The sequence below is a fragment of the Rhipicephalus sanguineus genome, chromosome 1, assembly GCF_013339695.2.
Source record: "Rhipicephalus sanguineus isolate Rsan-2018 chromosome 1, BIME_Rsan_1.4, whole genome shotgun sequence".
Lineage (NCBI taxonomy): Eukaryota > Metazoa > Arthropoda > Arachnida > Ixodida > Ixodidae > Rhipicephalus > Rhipicephalus sanguineus.
The window spans coordinates 161,268,400-161,289,377 of NC_051176.1; the positions used below are offsets into that span (position 1 = coordinate 161,268,400).

The 20,978-nt window shown below is 48.2% G+C and overlaps 2 protein-coding genes across 4 annotated transcripts in view; both read left to right on the top strand.

The window, feature by feature from the left end:
* The window catches only part of LOC119401386 (protein transport protein Sec24A), a 651,765-nt gene that overhangs the window by 212,609 nt on the left and 418,178 nt on the right, over window positions 1-20,978 (top strand). The window lies entirely within an intron of this gene.
* Window positions 1-20,978, top strand: part of LOC119401322 (cGMP-dependent protein kinase 1) — a 175,433-nt gene that overhangs the window by 99,343 nt on the left and 55,112 nt on the right. The window contains exon 1 of one of the 3 annotated variants that reach the window (XM_037668044.2): window positions 8,807-9,189. The exons of the other annotated variants lie outside the window; for them this stretch is intronic. Coding sequence (XP_037523972.1) covers window positions 8,822-9,189 — 368 coding nt within the window. The 5' untranslated portion in view covers window positions 8,807-8,821. Of the gene's footprint in view, window positions 1-8,806; window positions 9,190-20,978 lie in introns of those variants that run through there. 3 annotated transcript variants of the gene reach the window in all.

Here is a 20,978-nt window from a genome sequence, read left to right on the forward strand (position 1 = left end):
TGCGAAGCAGCCAGCAAAGAGCTGCATACATCGTCTTGTCTGTCCACTCATGTTATTTATGTTCGTTACACAGTAACGTCGCTCAATACCAATTTCGGGGAAGACCAAGCTAGCGAAACGGCCGCCAGCGCACCATGAGCGTGGCACGTAAGTCATGCTGTACATGACATGGGTGTCATGATTTTCATGTTGACTAGTGTTATTTATGTTCGTCACACAGTCACGTCGCGCAATACCAATTTCGGGGTAGACCAAGCTAGCGAAACGGCCGCCAGCGCACTATGATCGTGGCACTTAAGTCATGCTGTACATGACATGCGTGTCATGATTTTAATATTAACTAGTGTTATTTATGTTCGTCACACAGTCACGTCGCAAAATACAAATTTTGGTGTATATCAAGCTAGCGAAACGGCCGCCAGCGCACCATGAGCGTGGCACGTAAGTCATGCTTTAAATGACATGCGTGTCATGATTTTCATGTTGACTCGTGTTATTTATGTTCGTCACACAGTCACGTCGAGCAATACCAATTTCGGGGTAGATCAAGCTAGCGAAACGGCCGCCAGCGCACTATGATCGTGGCACGTAAATCATGCTGTACATGACATGCGTGTCATGATTTTCATATTAGCTAGTGTTGTTTATGTTCGTCACACAGTCACGTCGCAAGATACCAATTTTGGTGTGATCAAGCTAGCGAAACGGCCGCCAGCGTACCATGAGCGCGGCACGTAAGTCATGCTGTACATGACATGCTTGTCATGATTTTCATGTTAAGTCGTGGTATTTATGTTCGTCACACAGTCACGTCACGCAATACCAATTCCGGGGTAGACAAAGCTAGCGAAACGGTCGCCAGCGCACCATGAGCGTGGCACGTAAGTCATGCTGTACATGACATGCTTATCATGATTTTCTTGTTAAGTCTTGTTATTTATGTTCGTGACACAGTCACGTCGCGCAATACCAATTTTTGTGTATATCAAGCTAGCGAACGGCCGCCAACGCACCATGAGCGCAGCACGTAAGTCTGCTGTACATGACATGCGTGTCATGATTTTCATGTTGACTCGTGTTATTTATGTTCGTCACACAGTCACGTCGCGCAATACCAATTTTGGGGTAGATCAAGCTAGCGAAACTAGAAAGGGAGATAGAAAGGGAGAAGCTACAGCATCATCAAGTTCGGCTCCGGGTGCGGTAGAACGACGAGAGCGCGATCGCATGCTTCGATGCACCGAAATTAAATACCGTGCGAACTGTATACGTTACGAAGCTTAGCGACAGCTCAACCGGCGCGGAATGCAAGGCTTCACGCGCGATCCCCAGCCAAGTTAATTTCATAGTTCTTTCAAATCGACGCAGTCGAATGCGTTGCAGGGAACGGAGGAGGAAGCCCGTTGTCGCTGACGGACGTCACTAGACCGCTCATTCGGAGGTCTGGTTACGGTGACTGAGAATGCACCATGAGCGGCTGACAGCACGGGTCACGCTCACGGTGCTCTGGGTGTCCGCAGCGAAGGCTGTACGTCGGATCCCCTTGATGAAACGACAGCGTCGCATTTACCATGTATACGACTCTGGCGTTATATATATAGCGCGTCTCGACAGACCGTGATATATCGCAGGTATGGCTATAGATGGCCGACAGAAAATGCGTGAATTGCTAGCGTGGACCGTCGGGCTAGTTGGTGCGATATTTCAATGATGAAGAGCGGAGAATTGCCGATGAATAAGTACGCCGATGAAGAGAACACAGGTACTGGCAAGAAAGGCGCTCAACGTGCGACTGAATTTCATTTCTGCACGAAATTCCTTCAGGTGTATACACGCACGCGCAAGGGCCAGAACGCCTTTGATCACAACGCGCGAAACATTAAGGGAAGGGGTTGACCATGACAGCAATAATATTTCGACAGGTGGACAAAACAAGCCTTATCCAGACAGCTGCAGATGCGTTGTTTAGACAGAGTGATTTAAACCTAGTTTAAAACGTGTCGTATGGTGTGAACAGTGACACGATAAAACTGCAAGACACTATAGTGGCGGAGGGTGACGTATTAAGTTGAACTCCCAAGCCAAGAACTAGTCACAGGAGTACGGAAAGCATTCTCACAGAAATATACTGAGTTCTTCCTTCTCTGAGAATAAGTAAAAGAAGTGCAATAAATAAGAGACGGGGCGAGTTGATGAGTCGGCGATGTACTCTGCAGCCGTGCGTGCGTCTCGTAAAGCGACATTTTCTGTAAGCTCTAAGGGGAAAAAAAGAAGTCATTTGACTCCTTTCGGAGAAGAGAGAGAGTACAGTGTTATCCAAAAAGAGTTGACGTGTCTCTTTAAAGAAAGTCATATGCGTGGCAAGTCAGGACTCCCAGAAAGGAGTCGCACATACTCTTTTTTTTTTCTTATAGTATACGACTTTGTGAATCCACCAAGGTTTGTTGGGCTTATGAAACGAAAACGAATGAATCATTCTTTCGACGTCTGTAGTGACACTTCGTTTCTTTCATTTGCTGTGTGTGTGTGTGTGCGTGTGCGTGTGCGTGTGCGTGTGTGTGTGTGTGTGCGTGTGTGCGTGTGTGTGTGTGTGTGTGTGTGTGTGTGTGTGTGTGTGTGTGTGTGTGTGTGTGTGTGTGTGTGTGTGTGTGTGTGTGTGTGTGTGTGTGTGTGTGACAAAATATATAGTTCGCATATAGTGTGGCCTTCCCCATCGCTGCCACCTAGCTCCGTCAGTCATTTCCATTCATTCCTGATTCTATACACTGACGCCACTACGCAGTGCCTACGCAATACTACACAATACATGACTGACACAGTGTATAGTTGGTATTGTCTCTTGCCTGTACATTGATAAGCTCTCTACGTCGACTATATATAGTAGGCTACGGTCTACGTTGTCATTCGCACGGCTACGTTATAGCGATATTTTGTATTCCATTATGGCACGGGCATTTTCTTTTCTTTGTGGGCAGCAGCTTCTCCCCTGTGAGTACAGCAGTCACAGAAGAGAGATGAATTTATATGAAGCGGCGTTTCTTGCCACATTACAGCGCACGAAAGGCCACTGGTGAAGCAACATGATTGCGTCAATCCGTCTGTCTATCTCTCGACGAGAAAGCACTTCATCGCCGTCATCCCTTTGTGTCATGCCTGCAGAGTCAGGCTAAGAATGTGATATGAGTAAAGTGGGTCATAAACTCACGAAACGTAAAAGTTGAACAAAAGCACCTCTTCGTCCTTGCCGTTGTGCAAGTTCTTCGTCTTTCCGTATTGTGACGCACACTGCTGGAGCGAGAAATGCGCTAGCGATCGTTTTGTTTCCGTAGTCAGTGCCTAAAGCAATGCCTTCTCTTGTAAGCTCGTTAAACAAAAACCGCGCGGCGTACCTGACCTTTCCTTTTCTTGGCTTGACCTCTCAGGCTTCTAGGCATCTCCTGATGGTTCAAGATGTCTTTCTCGCAACGTTTTTCGGCGTGCGCGATACAGTTTCAGCATATGAAAAGAGAGCGTCGCTGTCAAGCTAGAGAAAAAGCGTGAATGGAAAGCTTTACTGCTAAAACTACGTCATTTTCATTTTTCACCTAATTTTCAGTCGCAAAAGCTCTGACGTCTTTGTCGTGACGTCTTTTCATACTGCTTCCTGTTTTCCTTGCGCCGCATTTGCTGCGTCCAGAGATGCTTATAGCGGCGTCAAAAATGAGATAACTTTCTTTAATTGTCCTCCACAGGCGTCCTTCTCGTCGCCCGCGCTCTTCTTTCCTCGCATAATTTCATCCCGCCTTGTGTCGCCTGTGCACGCCCCGTGTCGTGCACAAGGTGCCGCGTTGTGTTCTTCGGACGCGTCGCGTAATTGCCCGGCCGCACCGAGCAGGCGCAGTACGTTTGCGGGCACGTGCGTCACAGATATGGTGGCCTCTTTTTATTTCCAAACTAATGAGTGCCGCCTGCTCGGGGACGACACTGCCGGCCTGTCCGGACACGAATCACTGGCTTCGCGACGAGGCGGCGTGGGTGCAGTGACAAAATCCTGCTGGAAGACTGTCGGGGACAGCGCATATTGCCTGAGCCTCTTGTTCTGTGTGCATACAGCAATGAGTGAGAGGGAGCGTGCATTAACATTGCCATTGAAGAGCGCCTCACATGTGTTCTTGGCCATCTTTTGTGCTGAGATTTCCGGCGTTGATTTCTCCGTTTATCTTCCTGCGGACGATGGCGGTGGGAGGATGGCTACCCCGCTACCGCAGGTCAGGTATACCGAACGGTTGCTTACCCTGTCTGACTTCCATGTTTTCCCCTTTCGTTTGCTGTCTCTCTCTATGTTCGTTATGCTGTGCAAAAGATGACAAATAATTGAACCCCGTTGAGTTGAACGCAGTTGGGCGCCTTTGCGTCGTTTCGTTGCGTACCAAGTCATTGCTTTCTTTAAAAGACAGGTATTAAAGATGAAAACGTGGCAGTACTGCTGCTGCTTCCATATTCCGCTACTCGTTGAAGTTCTTTTTTCCTTAGCAGGCTTATTCTTCTATTTTTCATAGCTTTAATCGTCCTTATAGCGTTTTTTCCTTAGTCAAGTTGTAGTATTCACATAGTGAAGTTGTAGCATGTGTGGGGTCTGCTTGTACGTTAGTTTTTTTTTTTTTTTTTTATGGATTTAGAAGCGGAATGGAGGAACACGCGGCCAGCATTTGCAACCGGTATCCGCCACTTGACAGCATATACTATCCTTACGTATTCCAGCTCCAACTTTTCTTATGACGTGTTTCTCTATGCGAGTTGCGACGGTTCAGTAATTACTGCCATTGAGCATAGGTGGCGTTATCGTCGTGCTTGGTTATTCGCGTTCAGAACATCGCCTTTCGTCTTTTTATGACGTATCTCTCGGCGCGCATTATTTCATACGTAGATCTTTCACATCTGTTAATCTTAGACTGTATCGCGGCTTCCGTGAGTGTGTTAGCAATTCTGTACGCTCAGTGTGTAAATATGTGGGGACTCATTGTGGTGCGACCTGTCCGTGTTCGTGTTTTGGACTGCATGCACTAAAGGTTTTCGAAGCGATGACCGAACTGTATACTTGTTCCGTAAATGGCAAATGGCGACGATGAAGACAACGACCGACCTGCTCGACCGAGAACGCGTGCACGATCTAGAGAAGAAGTCGTTCTTGCGGGCTTTTGGTCTCAGATCTGCTGCTCGAGTACGACGGAGTACTTCTTGTACTTCTAGCACTAAATCCTCTGCACTCAGTGAACCGCGACATGATATAGTATATATTATTGCAACTATTGTGTGTAAAGGAGTAGCCGTCGCACTTACAGGAGGACTACACCTCTCTCTTTTATTTTAATTTCAATAGTAATAACAAACCTCAGAAAAGGTAAGCGTGGAGCTGGCGCATTCCTGTCACACCGGAGGATTATTTATAGGTGCTCGACCACTTCGATGTAAACGGATAGCGTCCTCGGCTGGGGAAACTGAGGAAGGGCGTATACGCCGCGGCACGGGCCTGTGGAGACGCGAGACATTGCTTTCCATGTTAGCCTAACCACCGTGGTTGCTTGCTTGTGCTTGCGGGAGGTCTAGCAGCACGGATAACTGCTAACGCTGTTTTGACGTGCCGGGCAATTTTATCCTAGCTATAATAAGTTTATGACCATTCGAAATTATTATAAAGCAGAGAAATCTAGACACCAAATTCAGAAAGCTTTTCATTCGTATGAGTGGTATCTGCCATTGGTCAGTTGTCCTTCGCTAATAATACCTCCACGCAGCGTCGAAATTGCCTCAAGTTTACGTTTTTGCGGACAATTCTAGCGCTGTAGCCTTTTTTAAGTACGAGGCGGAATGCATCTACACAAGAGATTTTCTTTGTATTATTGCCTCCTTGAGACAATTTGCTATGACGCATGCAACTTTTGTTTGAAGCTGTTGCGCTACGAACTTGTGCAACAGCCCGATGCGCATGCCGAGCCTTCGAATGCGGGTTCACTCAAGAGGGCGCGTCTACTTTTCATGACCGAGACAGGAAGGGGAAAAAGTGTTACGTCACGAAGCAACCGTGACGAGACGCTTGAAACGGCCGCGCGGCAGCCGTGAAACTTTCATTTTTCACGTGGCCATCCCCTCTCCACTTCCTTCCTGTGCCGCCATTTTTCCTGCGCGCGCGTTGTGCAAGGTTGCCTATTGCCCGTTTTTTGCAGCTCAGAGGTATACATATATGACTAGGGCAAGTTAAATCGCGTGGCGTGATAGCACGGCGTCCAGCCATCCTACGCCTTCGCTGACTGTTCATTTGGAGCCACCGAAAGAGTTTACCCGTTCGTCCCGGCGCGAGGTACGAAATCATAACGGTTGTACATACCTGGTGGGCGTCCGAAAGTTTCGGGCGTGTACACCTCCGCGGCGCTGAAGTCCTTGGCGCGCGGGGAAGGCCACACAGCCGTCGTGTAGGCGACCATGTCGCGGCAACGTCTCGGGTGATCAAATTCAAAACGTTGCTCGCGTGGCAGCTGCTGCGCGAACTCAAGCGCTCTTCCCCGCGGCGAAGCGCACTGGTCAGCGCTGTTGCTGCGAAAAGTTCTAGCAGTCGCCGGGCTATTTGTGTCAGCATAAGGGGCCGCGCGATTGGGCGCATACTTTTGTTTATCTATTTGTTATCGGGAATACTCACTGCGGTGGCTGGTGACTATGGCTGCCGAACAACGCCTGGTCTCAAGTTCAAACCTCGGGAGGCGCATTTGCTGTAGAGGTGGAATGCAGAACGAACAAACACAAATGAAGAATAAAACATAACTGAAAAAAAAAGGAGAAAGATAGCTTGCTGAGCTGGGCTGGCTGATGCATGTTTTGAAAGGACTCGAACAGCGCTAAAAACGAATATTGGCGCTCATCGATGTGGAGAAAATTAATCCTCGATCTTCCGCTTATCGCGTTTAGCTTGAACGTTAAACTCCATCAGCCAGTCAGTTACCTGCAAAGTTCTCAGTAAATAAATAAATAAATAGATAAATGAATAAATAAATAAGTAAATAAATAAATAAAGTTACAGAGATACACGGAGCAGACTGGCGTGGCAAGCGAGGCCGCAGGGTGTCTGGGCACAGCGTGTCATGGCGCGTCTACTGTGTATACGTCCATGTCACGGGACATTGTCACATAACGTCATCACTTGACCATGTGACCTTGCAACTTAAGGCTCTTGGTCACGTGATTGTCACATGACGTGATCGTGCTGGAGTTGGGCCGAGTCAAATTTTGGAGTGGGCCTGCTCGGTTCTTTAACATGGGTCAAATCTTTTCGAATTGGGCAAAATCAGCTTTTTGGGTGCGGACTAACCGAATTCTCGGGTTGGGCCATGTCAATTTTGGGAGTACTCCAGGTTGGCTTTGAACGCGAGTATCAATTTTCGAACAGGGCAATTTTTTTTATTTTTTTAGGGGGGGGGGGGGGCAAGTCGGTTCTCATTGACATTGAAATTGGACGTCATCACTTGGTCACATGGGTTATGTCACCGTCGGATATTAACGCCGGATGCTCGCCGGATTTCCCGCTTCATGTGGCACATAATGCCTTCGCATTATTAAATCAGTCAAACGGGTAATTCTGGCTGGAAAGGCTCCTTGATTGGCCCGTTATTTTGTGCTGCTCCGGGCTCGAGTTTTCCGAATGCATAGGTTCGTTCTGAGACATAACTTATTTTGGGGGCGCAAAGCCACTGTGTTCAGGTGCCTCATAAGAATTTAAGAGGCCTCTAAGGAGTTCGAGCTGGTGTTAACTGGGACCAGCGTTACTCCTTTTTTTCGACAGCGACTGCGCGTCGTTGCACCCGCTCTGAGTAACCGTCCGCATGAGCCCGTTGGCCGCCGCGGGCCATTCGGCCTTGAACGCTGGCGGAGAAGGGGATGAAGCGACCGACACCACGCGGCGGCGTGCATAGCTCCCAACGGAGACAAGCCTTCGACTGGCGTTAGACTGCGGGCCGGTGCTTTCCCCGGCGAGAGTGATTTTCACGCCAGTCGATAGGCCCCGCTCGACCGGATCGTCTCGTTCGTGAACTTCGAGCGCCGGAACGTCTGCCGTCCTGTGCGTACACTGGCGTTTGTCGCTTGAAGCGCCATTTTTACAGCAGCAAGTGGTCTCTCCGAAGAAGCGAGAATAGTGATTTTGTCCTTTCGAGGCGTGACGATTTCGTATGGCAAAGCTGGGATGCTGGAACGCGACAGTATGGTCAAGAGCTTTCTAAAACTGTACGCCGTACCACCGATGTGACAGCCTTCGTTTGTGTTCGTGTGTTCGTATATTTGTACTCTTGACTGTTAGCTCTTTGGCTTGTGTCTCCGTTAACTCTGTTTACCGTGTTTTGTGCGCATGTTTCTCAACGTCACATTGTCGCGAATATTCTGAAAGAAAGAAGTGGAGAGACAAACGTTCTGACTAAGCGCAAACACGTGTTTGGCTTTCCTGGAAATCGCTGCCGCGACGCGTCGAGCCGCAGCAAGCATCGTTTGGAAGTGCCGATTGCCGAGAATATTGGAAGCGATTTGTGTTCTGAAAATCAGCATCTATTGCTCGTTTTACTAGGGAGGAAAGCCAATTCGTATCTGCTGTATACCACTGCTGCTCCATTTCGTGTTCTCAAGCCGCAGCACGAACCGCATCTGCTAAAACTGCCCAAGTACCGATAGAGGCTGATAGCGTGTTTGGCGGACGATTTATTTGGTTTAGTGTTTGTGAAGCGTTGCCTCTGAACTGTGGTCCGCACTGTGGCTATCAGTCGTTATCTTGCAGTGCCAAGCGCCATCTCGAACGTTGTGCACCATGGAGAGCACCTCCTGTGAGAAAAATAGCTTGGTGGACGCCCTGACCGTCGTGGAAATGCGCGCAGCGCTGGAGCAGTATCGAGCCGAGCTGACGGAGAAGGATCGAGTGATTGCCGACCTCAGGTCTCGCCTGAAGCTCCAAGAAGGCGTCAATCGCGAGCTTGAACTTCAGTTAGGCAGGTTTCACGACGTGTTGAAGCCCCTCACGGTGCAACTGACGCACAACCTCCAGTTGTCGGCTGGTCGCCGCGAGCAGTATGCGCTGCCCACGGGAAGTGCGCGATTAAAGCGTCTCGCCATCTCGGCAGAACCCGTGGACGTGCTTCTCCAGTACACGCCGACCAAGAAGGTGCCTAAGAACGACGTGTGAGTATATGCACCACATTGTCCCGTCGTGGTCGCGGTCAGTCGGCGAAAAATTGCTCATAGCAATTTATACGCTGACTAGTTGCGCTCACGATGCAGATAACGCGCCACACCCTTGTCACGTTGTAAGCGTTTGTACAAAAGCTTCTTTCTTTTTTTTCTTTTTTTTATGGTTGAGGGGGGGGGGGGGGCTTCGTCACGCATCTCAAGCATGTTACTGTTGGCTCAGTCCTTGTAGGTTTTTGCGGTCTCCTTATACGTGATGGACGGAGCAATGACATTGGCATTCATTTATAAAGGGCAGTGAGTTTTTTTTTTTTTTTTTTACTATTGAAGAACCACGGTTGCAGCAAGCATCTCGTGGCTCTCGACGTCTCACCTATTTGATGGCTTTGTTGGCGTACATCCTAACATTAATACAGCAAGTGTCAAATCCCTGCGGTGCTTCTCAAGAAGCGTACAGACAGTGCAGGAACGGCCTCTTTCCTATTGTGAGTGAGGGTACCCGCGACCAGTTATACGTACCGCGAAATCTCAGGATATGCCCAGCCCCCGAATGATAACCCACCCCAGGTATCGTCGCGATTTTCCGGTTTTTGAAAAACACCGATAGAAAACATACGGCTGATAACCGACCGAGCTCGGGAATTAAAACGACTCCAGCCAATATCTGTAGGTGCGGCGAAATTGGGGCCCGAACCGGGATATTCTCCGGCACCGTTCGTCCTGACACCGCTCGTACAATTCACGAGACCGACGCCGCCTGGCGGTCTTGTGGATTCGGCGGTCCCCCCCTTCTTGCCAACGACGTCGAACACCGTGTGTGAGGAGGTTGTCGACATTTTGTTTGATATCGAGAGCGAGTGTCTGTTCTGTTCTGTTCTGTTCTAACTGTTTTGCTGTGGAGATGTTGAGGACCATATTTCCTCGGCTAGTCCATATCACGAAGTTATGCAGCGAAAAAAAAAAAGAATAATACTGAACGGTACCTAAACATGAACAATCCGCACACTGAAATCACTTGTGTCAGTTCCATGGTTATGACGAAGAATGAATTCAGTGCTATTAAACGCGTGTTCTTTCTTTGGCTGCTCTGCATTTTCAACTTTTTTTTTTTTTTTTACTGCGCACCAAAAGTTAACCAACCTCATATTTTCCCTCGATTTTAAGTGGGCTATCTCTCGAGATTTTACGGTACACACTTCGTTGCCTGCGTAGTTTCGGCAAAATCTGAGGACGCGTTCAATTTTACACGTAGCTTCATACGTCACTAACAAGCCTGATCAACTTTCGCCGTTATTCGCTGTCGTTCCTCCTCAACTGACGACACACGAGCAGCCACAGAGCACAAGGCTGCTTGGTTATGCGACTTTCCGCATGCCACGCAACTCTCGAGGTTGTTGGTCTCGCGGAACGACAACATGTCCGCTACGCGAGCTGCTGTACTCTCGTGTTTACTTGGCATGAAAAAATAGAACGCGTTTCGCCTCGAGGCGATGGCGACCTCTCGCGCGCGAGCATTTTTGGCACGAGACCCGGCTTTGCGTGGCTCGCGCTTCGCCGCGGTCGCGCTGCCAAAGCACGGACCTTGTCGCGACAACTCTGTACGCTGCGGGGATCACCGTATGCGAGATTCCTCGAGAAAATTTCGCCGTAATTGAAAGCGGTTAAACCAAGTTTGTCGAGCGATAGCTCGGTTTTGTTTGCTTTTGGAAAGGACAAGATCATTGATTTGTAGAGATTTAAATTTATTGCATGTATTGGCAAGCGCGACGAGAAGTCTGCACGCTTCGACTACACGCCACGACAAGAGATCCAACATGTTGCACTACAAGACAACACACAGACGTTGCTCGACGCGATCCCGCAGTGAACTTGTATGCAGCCAGCGCCTCTAGCGGCGGCGGCACAAAAGACACGCCTTGAGCTGCTGTTCGTTTTCTCGAACGCGCCGCCGTAGTGTTCGCTAAAAGTCTTTCGCCGGCGTTGACCTTGGCTGAGCTTGAAGGTCAAACGCATGCACAAAGGCGTTTTCTGGGTTTACACCGGGAGGAATAGCGCTATCGCTCGAAGCCGAATGTATGAACCTGGCGGCTTTCACGAGGTCCGACGGCAAGAAATGCAGGGAAACTAGACGGTATGCGTCAGAGGTGACAACTATGTCATTATTGTAATGACCACGCCGTTATGCTTACTACTATACTATTTGATCCTCAGAAAGAAAAATGTACGAATACCTAACCCACTTTCGTAGGGACGTAGCAAAGGGAAAACTTAGGCGAAGCTTCTCCTATAATCCGCACAAGGCTTGAAACAGCGAAACTGGGCGATTCTGAAGAGTAATCTGGTTGCTTCTAGGTTGTTTCTATAGGTCTTAGCTAGATAATGTAGGTTGTTTCTAGGTTGCTTCTAGGTCGTAGCTAGGCTTTAGCTAGGTGATGCTAGGTTGTTTCTACGTTGATTCTCAGCGCATAGAGGTTCGAGCTAAACCACAGAGAGTCACAGACACGACACGGATGTCCAAACTCCAGAGACAGAACCTTGCGCTGAAACCAAGCGTTCGCACCTCTCAGATCTACGGACTCGTCGTTGGCGTAGGTCTTCCATCGCTTCGGGGTCTTCTCGCAGCCGCCGTTGCCTTTCCCGTTCCCTAGTATTCTCTCCTTGTACGTATTGGGGGGTCTTCGACTCGCCGTCGCTTCGCAACCATTTGTTTGGCTAACTGTTGCCTTCTTCCTTTTTAGTGGAAGTTGTGTGTACTGGGATTTACCCAATTTCTGTGGCGCATACCCGTTTATGATGATAATAGTTTTTTTGATACGGGGTGAACAAGGAACGATTTGCTATATAGCTTCGCTGTTAAAAACACTTTTTTTATCGCTGGAAGTCTCACACAGCTACACCGCATTCCAAAACGAACTTACTTCGAAGGTACTTGGCATGCGAAAACCATAACATTTTGCGCCGCTCACAGCACCACGTGTAAAGATTGTGTGTAATTATTTCACATATGAAAAGCATACACACATACAGACAGAGAGAGAGAAAGAAAAAAGATTATTCTTCGTCACTAAATCGCACGAAGCCGGGCCCTCGCTGTCGCCGCTAACGGCCATCAGAATCCTTAAAAAATGCAACTCCCAAGAGTCAAGGCGAGTTCTCTGCTATCTCGATGTTGGATTCAATGTGTTGAACAGTGAGTTTGGATTCCCGTCGCGCACAGTCGTGCACAGAATGTTCCGAGTCCGTGCAGGGAGAGAGAGATAATAAAATGAGAGAAAGGCAGGGAGGTCAACCAGACTTGCAGCATCCGGTTTGCTACCCTACACTAAGGGCAGTGGGAAAGGGGACGAAAGATGGAAAGCGAAGAGAAGAGCAGGCGGGCGAAAAAAAAAAAAGAAACGAATAAACAAAAGGAAGGTGTAAAGCGGGAGTACTATAGCCTGTTCGATAGGCCACTCCTACGCAAAAAGTTCAGTGAGGCCTTAATTGATTTCCGGTGCGACGACAGTTCGGGTCGGCATTCTAGCACTGACTGCTCCGACAGGGGTCTGTCGTCAAGGCGGGCCAACACAGCCGCTAGCGGCAGTGTGTGCGCGCTGTAGCGAGGACATCGACAAAGAACCTGGTCTATAGTTTCTTTGCTGCCGCAATGGTTGCAAGCAGCACATCTTCCATGCCGATTCGGAAGGCAAGAGATTTGGTGAAAGCGACACCAAGCCACAGTCGGCAAAGCACCGTTGTCTCGAGTCGAGAGACTCCGGACGGAGGCCGAAGTCGACGAGACGGGTCCAGTCGGTGCAGTCGTGTGCGCTGTAAACTTTGCGTGCTCCACAAGGATTTTCTGTCTTCATGAGCACGCTCGCGAATTTTTCATGGCAGCATCTGTTCTTGAGAATGGGATTGAATCTTGAATACTGTCTTTGTGTGAGATCGAGCGGCTGCATCAGCATGTGCGTTGCCCATTATGCTGCAGTGACTTGGGAGCCACCGAAGCGTGATGTCCTTGCACGAAGAGGTGTTGGAACAGCTCTCTAATTTCAGACACTAGTTGTTTGTGAGGTCCCCGGCGTAAGGCGAATATCAAGCACTATAGAGCTGCCTTGGAGTGCGTGAACATGCTCCATTTCTTCTGTGGTTGATCGTGAATTACTCAATGTATTTGCTACACGGACTCTGTTCGCACTAGACAGCTGCGGAACTTACTGCTCTGCGTACCGAGTCCGTGTAGCAAATACATTGAGCTGTGCGCTGCAGTGTGTTTCCTGCTGCTTTAGCTATCACCCATAATTCACCGTTAGTCGGGATCGTGAGGCGGACAGGAGTGGACAGGATAACCTGTTATTTATGCTTAGTGGTGGCTATTTCTTGCCTTGTCACGTCTTCAATTCGCTATCTGTAAATCGAGAGACTGAGGGTATGGGAATACCTTGACGGTGTTTGGTGTGGTAATTGATACGGAATCTTGGTCGTTCAGAGTTTCCTTCTGACGTCATAGCGAGGTGTGTGCTTTGAGACTGATCTCTGTGTATTTTGTGCGGGGGCGAAATTTTAATGATGGCGCAAAAGATATGGCGACCAACACTTCAATGGGAGATAGGCTCTGTTCTTAGTTGTAGCGGTGCTGGTCATAGGTTTCCGCGATTGTGTTGTGTATTACGGTGAGGTGATCCAGGCCGGCGTTGACGGGAACGCCTGAGTCTTCCTTGGCACCCTTGCGAAAAATAGTGTTCAGCTCCTCATTTTGTTTGCGTCTGAGAGAGAGAGTGAACGGTGAAAGGTTGGCTACTACTACGCATTGAAGGAAGAACAAAGAGCATAGAAGATGAGATCATAAGAGGTAAATAGGAGGAATGTGCCTGACAACGGTTACAGGCTTTTTGTACGCTTAGGATGCTAAAAGAACACAGTAGTGTATTTAAAAGAACACAGTAATGTACTTAAAGCAACTTGGGGCCGTCAAATTTTGCTTGTTGACTGCGTTTTGGTATCTCAGCTATGTATGTCGTATGAATGCATTATGTTGGGCCTCAGGCGCACTCAAGCTACAGTTTTGTAGCTTTTTGTCTGTGGTCCTTTCCCCCCCTGTTTTGCTTGGGAAAAATAAAGACTTTATTTATTAATTTATTAATAGGGCCAGGGTCCAAGCATGCTGTTTTACGTACTGGTATGGTTGTCAGGCTTTGAGCGTAACGCGGAGCGCCTTTCTTTTGTTTACTGAAACGAGGACAATCACACAAATGGTGCGCAAAGTGTTTTTGCACCCGCGAACTTCAGTCTGAACTTCCGGTCAGTCATTCCGATGACAAAGGAGTAAGCATTTGTGAATGATGCTATTCGTAAAAGGTGTGCCTTTTGCACGGCTTATCACTGCGACTCCCCTATCCTCTTTCAATTCTCCTTTCAGTCGTGCAGGTCAGTAAACCAGACTTCTTTTGCTTCTCTCATGTCATTTTCCTCCGAGATCCGTGTGATCTATATGGTATCTGAGATGCGGAAAGAGTATAGAGCATCTCGTATGCATTAGCAGCGTATTTGCTTCGTGGAGGCCGCTCCACCATAGATCACCTCCTCAAATAGGTCTGCAGCAAAAATAAGGCACCCACGTTCTCGCAGTGTTATGCCAACGGCGTCTATCCCGGCGACGTCATGTGCCCGCCTATCACATAGCCTCCGCATTGATTCCCCGGAAGTTGGAGTTTCGTTTGACGTGTAGTGCGCCTTTCATGGCGGCATCGCCACGCAGGCATCTCTATAGTACACATCCGGCGAGGCAACTTTGGGTGTCATGACGAGTGTATCGTGATGCTGCCATATACAGCGCCTCTGTATTCTTTATGCAGCCTCCCCCCGCTCTTCTGGCAGCGCTGCGACGACGCAAAAGCGTGGTTGTTACCTTTGCACGACAAAATGTATTAGGCAACCCAAAGAAAATCATTGCACTGTAGTAATCCTATGCATGGCAGCTTCCCTGGACGGTCACCTGCCACGGTGGTCTATTGGTTATGGTGCTCGACTGCTGACCCGCGGGTCGCGGAATCGAATCCCGGCCGCGGCGCGTCCGCATTTTCGATGCAGGCGAAAATGCTTGAGGCCTGTGTAATTTGATTTAGGTGCACGATAAAGAACACCCGATGGTCCAAATTTCCGGAGCCCTGCACTACGGCGTCTCTCATAATCAAATCGTGGTTTTGGGGCGTTAAACCCAAACAATTATTATCACTCGAACGGTTGGGGATTGCAGCCAATTGCGCGCTTCGTGTGGAAGTTCTGCATCCGCGCGTCGTTCAAGGCAAACAATACCGCACTTGCATGGGAAAAGAACGCGTTCACTCGATCCGTGCAGCTCATCTCCCCGCGTCGGGGCGAAGTCTGAGCGCAGTGTACATGCTTGGAACTTTCCACTCAGCGAGCGGGTCTCGCTGGCTTCCCATGAACTGTTTTTCTTGCGAAGTGGAAAGCACAGTGATTTTGGCACGTAAAACCCCAGATTTTCAATATATTTTTTACGTAAACGTCTCTTTCTTTCTCCCTCTCATACTCTTAATGCATCTACTTAAAGGGATTTCTGTTTTCTCTTTTTTCCCCCATTTTAACTAGAACTACTGCGCGCGAATACATGCATGTCCGATGAGGCTCGTATGCAGTGACGACTGGAGGGTCATCTCGCGCAGCTGCATGCATGGGTGGAGAGAGTTGGGCGAAACCTTCAGCTGTTCTGCAGAGCTATACCGTAACGCGATGTGTACAGGTGCGGCCACTTGCGCGCCCGAGTGTCAACGCTCTTCGGCCTTGCTGTTTTCCAACAACGGCGTTAAGCACAATGGCTTCCGCGTTGCCGCAACGCTGTCGCCAAGCCCTCGCGTAAAGTCGATCCTCTTGTTTCCATTTCTCCTTCGCGCCGCGTTTGTGCGAGCGAAGGTGAGATGAGGACATTATGAAAAGCAATGATGCATATTTAGTGCTTTGCGGTTCAGATATCCCATTAGCAATAAGAGTAACGTTCGAATAGTGAAATTTCTAAATAGGATCGTCTACTAATATTCCAGAAAACCATCGAATATTTTCTTTCTTTTTTTTAAGCCAAGCGAAACATAAGTTTAGGTGGAATCTGGCTACAAAATGAAAGGGGAGGTGGGAGCGGAGGGCAATGGAACGGGTATTTTCGTTTTTCGCGATGGACGTCCATTCAGGTGAGACGCTTGTAAATGACAAACGACCGCTTTCACTTTTTTTGTAGCGGCATAACGCAAGACATTTCCGTTCTTCTCTATTCCGAGTTAGCCGCTTTCCCTCCGCGATTCATATATTACGGGTAATGCCAACTGCGCTTGTCTGTCGCGTGGTGTCACAAGAAAACCGTAGAAACGACACGAAATTACATGTGCTGACTGCTTATGCACAGTTAGGTCGAAGAAAAGAGAATAAATTATTTCCTATTATTCGCCTTTGTCGCCGTTAGCCCTTCTCTAATTGGTCAATATTTTTTCCGGCCGCGCCACTATCGCCTGTCTGTCAAGTGACGTCATAAAACCCTGAAAACGTGTGCACAGCACTTCGAAATGACGTGTACACATAGGCGTCGAGTTTTCATTTGCCAAGGAGAAGGGGGGGGGGGGCTTATTTTTTTTGCTCCCCGTCACGTAGTTGATGCCTATGCGTGTATACACACAACAGCGCATTAGTACACCGAACAAAACTGGAACACTTTGGGGATCGCTGCAGAGTTCTCCGCTCGGAATGACAGCTCTAGTTTTCCGCCGATCGTTCTGGCTTTGGCTACTCGTTGCTGCCGGCGAGAATGGATTTGTGTACGATAGATATTTTGCGTGGTATTATAAGCGCTGTCGAGCCGTTTCGGCGCCTATGCGGCATCGCTCTGCGAACTCTTTTTCGCTGAACCTGCGCCACTTTGAACGCCCCATTGCAAGCCGCCGCGATCGTTGCGAAACACCGCAAGAAAATGAAGGGGAAGTGCACCGATGGGAATCCTCCCCGATGTGTTCCGCTTTCAGTGCGCGAGCTCGGTCCAACTGAAACCGTCTACACTTCTACGCACTCATCGGTTCGGTGTAAGCTCGACAGATAAGCAAATGTTGTCAGAGCAGACAACGTTGTTTGTTTTCAAAAAAGGAAGAAAAAAAAAACGTCCTGTAAAGAAAACGAGCATTTCATTGGGCTCTTTAGAAAAAGTTGCGGATTCCCGGCCGTGCTTGCGTCGGCGGTGACATAAGTTGGACATCGGGCAGACGGGAATAGTTTTACGCTATATCGCGCCTGGTGCGCTTTGAGAGCAGTGAAACAAGAGAACAGGGTACGAGATGCACGTATAGGTTGATGCGAAAGAGAGTAGTGTGATACTTCAGAATCGAACATTGTTTTAAAGGAATGTAAACGTATTAAAACAGGCCAAGTATTAAAGGGACACTAAAGGCAAATATTAAGTCGGCGTTGATTGTTGAAATAGCGGTCCAGAAACCTCGTAGTGCTACTTTTATGCCAAGGAAGTGCTTATATTGAAATAAAATCACGTTTTAGTGGTCCGCATCGCGTTAGCGCACTTCAAATCACCCGCCTCAAATTCGACTTTCATACGTCACTGCTGCCGTGCCCAACGTTGCCCGCCTTTACTGCGCGGCCGCCGACACTAGTAGCAGCAGAGCGAAAGTAGCGGCACCCACAGCAGCAACAACGGCCATTGAAGCCATCGAAGCTTGCCGCAATCGCCGCAATGGATGTGGACGGAGAACTTGACAACGAGACATTGGCTCGCGACGCTGGGCTCCAATTCAGCGACTTGAGCTCCGATGAACGCGGTATGCTGCGAGGGCTCGTGGTGCCGGCGTCGTTGAATGCGGCATTTTGTCGAACTTCCTGTCAGAGCGACTTTCACGAGCGCGCAAAACACACGCGGCAGTACGCGATCCCGAAACTACCACTGAGACGCGACCGCGTGAGCGAAGCAGGGCGCCGGGCGAAGCGCAGTTCGGCGAAAACGGAACCTTTGAACCATGCGCGCCGTTCCCCATGGCAACGCCACAGAGGTTCTTTTTTCCATGAATCGAACGGAAACGAATAAACAGCATTTTATTACGTCTTTTGATGCATGGAAGGTTCTTTTTTTATTGCTGCTAGTTTGATTACTAGTGATTTATTGTAGGCAGACTCTCATACGTCATCGGGATCACTTCGAAAATGTCCCACTCGTGGCGCTCATCATGTGATACATTTAGCTTAATTTCTCGGTAAGTAGGGCACTGCTGATCATATTGCCGTTTTAGAAGTTGTCATACATTGAGCTTTCATTCTGACATAAATTGTTATTTGCCTTTAGTGTCCCTTTAAACTGCTCCGCCTGAATCACGACAATAAATTCGTGTATAGTAACTGAAAGAGAGTCATTGTGGCTAAATAACTAGAAATGATTAAATAGATGTTATTTTCTCCGTAAGTTCGCTCAAGAAGTGAGGCCAAATTCAGAAAACATTCTCTTCGCAAGTGCCTCTTCCCACTGGCCGGCTGCTTTTACTAATTATATGGCCAGCATCAGGATTGTCTGGAAGTTTGTGTCACTGATTCTAGTTTAAGAATTGTGTGTGTGTGTGTGTGTGCGCGCGCGCGTGTGCGTGTGTGTGTGTGTGTTGTGTGTGTGTGTGTGTGTGTGTGTGTGTGTGTGTGTGTGTGTGTGTGTGTGTGTGTGTGTGTGTGTGTGTGTGTGTGTGTGTGTGTGTGTGTGAATATGACCTCTGGGGCCGAATTCACGAAGCTTTTTTGTCGTAGGTGCTCTTTCTCATTGTCCGGCTGCTTTCGCTAATAATACGTCCAGCGTCAGAATTGCCTGAAAGTTTCCCTCACTACTAATCGCAATTAGCTTTACTGAATACGAGCCCAGGGCACGTGTTCTTTAAAAAGGCGATTTGCACTATAGTTTTTTGTCCAACTTCCAGCTTGCGCGGCTGGCTTACAGCAAGGCGGCTAATATACTTCGTGCCATAGTTGTCTGCCCGTATCTCGCGTCAAAGAAATTATGTCATGCTAAAATGATGCAACATACGAGTACGAAAACCTCGAAGGAATACAGCCGTATTGAAAGCTTACGAAACAGTGACGAAACTTTCAGTGCGTGCGCATAGGTGACAGTACTGTCCATGGAACGGAAGAGACCTTGCTGGAAATTGGAAACTTGTTGACCCTGTAAGTTCTTAAATGCTGAGGGAAAGCCCGTGACCCCAATTGGCCGTCGTTGCTATTGTCAACAGCGCCACCGCGTATTACATCACGTACACGACCGTGATAACGAACAGCATCTGAAACAGATGGGTATTCAAAGTGTGCAAGTCATTCGGATGTTTTCCCAGCCACCAAATGCTGCCCCGTATAAGTTGCTGCCAGTTGTGTGTATTGTCATGGTCGTTTGAAATACGAACGTGGCAATGGAATAGCGAGCTCGAAAATAGCCAGCGTTTGCGTCATGAAGCTAAATAATAGCGCGGTCCTATTTCTGTTATGGCGTGCGGCGGTGGCACGCCGTAAGTTAAAAAGGGCCGCGCCATTGTTGTGGGCACATTTAGCTACACAGGGTGTACAGTGTCTAACTCGATCGTTTGGTAAGTTGAGACCTTGTGACGTGGTAGTCCTTTTTGCATATTTTCGATCGTTGAGCTCCGTGTGTCATATCGTGGCGGCTTCGGTTCCCCTGTTTTCTTATTCTCATCGCGAATGGATGCGCATTGCTGCTGTTGGTGCTTGTAACGCAGCCGGAAACGTCGCTCTCGATAGCTCCGGCGCATTCAGGTTGCAGCGAAATGGATGCCGTTGTCAAACGCAGACAATGCCTAACGCTTAGATCACCATGTTGTTGCAGAATTGAAAGACGAGTACAGCTGATAACGTTGTAACAAGGGGGTTTAAAACGAGGCTATACGTCCGCGAACACCTTCATGTCGTCTTCAGTACCAGTTTAGTTCAGTCTGTTCGTTATGGCTATAAGTTAACAGCTGAACTGCTATTGTGAAACAGTGAGCTCAGTGTGCATTTTACGTGTATTTTTTTTTCGAAGCTTAGGGACCTTGCAACGTACTCATGAAGAAGTCCTTGAGCTATAAAGGTGTTTGTAAGATCTGGCAGTCAGTCACAGGTATCTCTTGCGAGCAGTAATACACTTTTCTTAAATTCTAACCCCGTGTGGTGCGTGTTTGCGAAACTACTAAACTAGACTCGATGATCTCTGTTAAGTGAGATGTTAAGTAGTCCTGTCCGCCACTTTGAAACCTGCCCGAATGCTTTGTGGCTGTCATTGTACTGTCCTCTATCAGCTCAGATTGTAGAGAGACGAAAGAAAGTAATAAATTCAGCCCTAAATGAGCCCACCTGGCTACTCTCCCTTATGAAAATGTGAGACGAGTTCAAAAAGAAAGTCTAATGACTTCTGACATTTCAGTCATTTGACGCTCTAATGTGTCCCTTTAGAATTTTGTAATGTATTTGAAATGCCATTCAAAAACATATTGGCCCGATCATTCTGATGCGTATTAACATGTGATAGTCTGATGCGGATTAACATGTGATAGTCCGATGCGTATTAAATTTGTTTTTGGGGGGCTGTGATAGTCTAGGGAGCATGAAACGACCTTTGACATCAACCACTCACTTGTGATTCGCTAATGTATTTCTTCAGAAATGCTTTTTAATTGTACGCATACATGTCATTCAAAAAACATATTGGCCACCGTCTGTCTAATGGTCCGTATGAGTGATCTTTCTTGTGAGTATGAAACATCCTGTTGCAA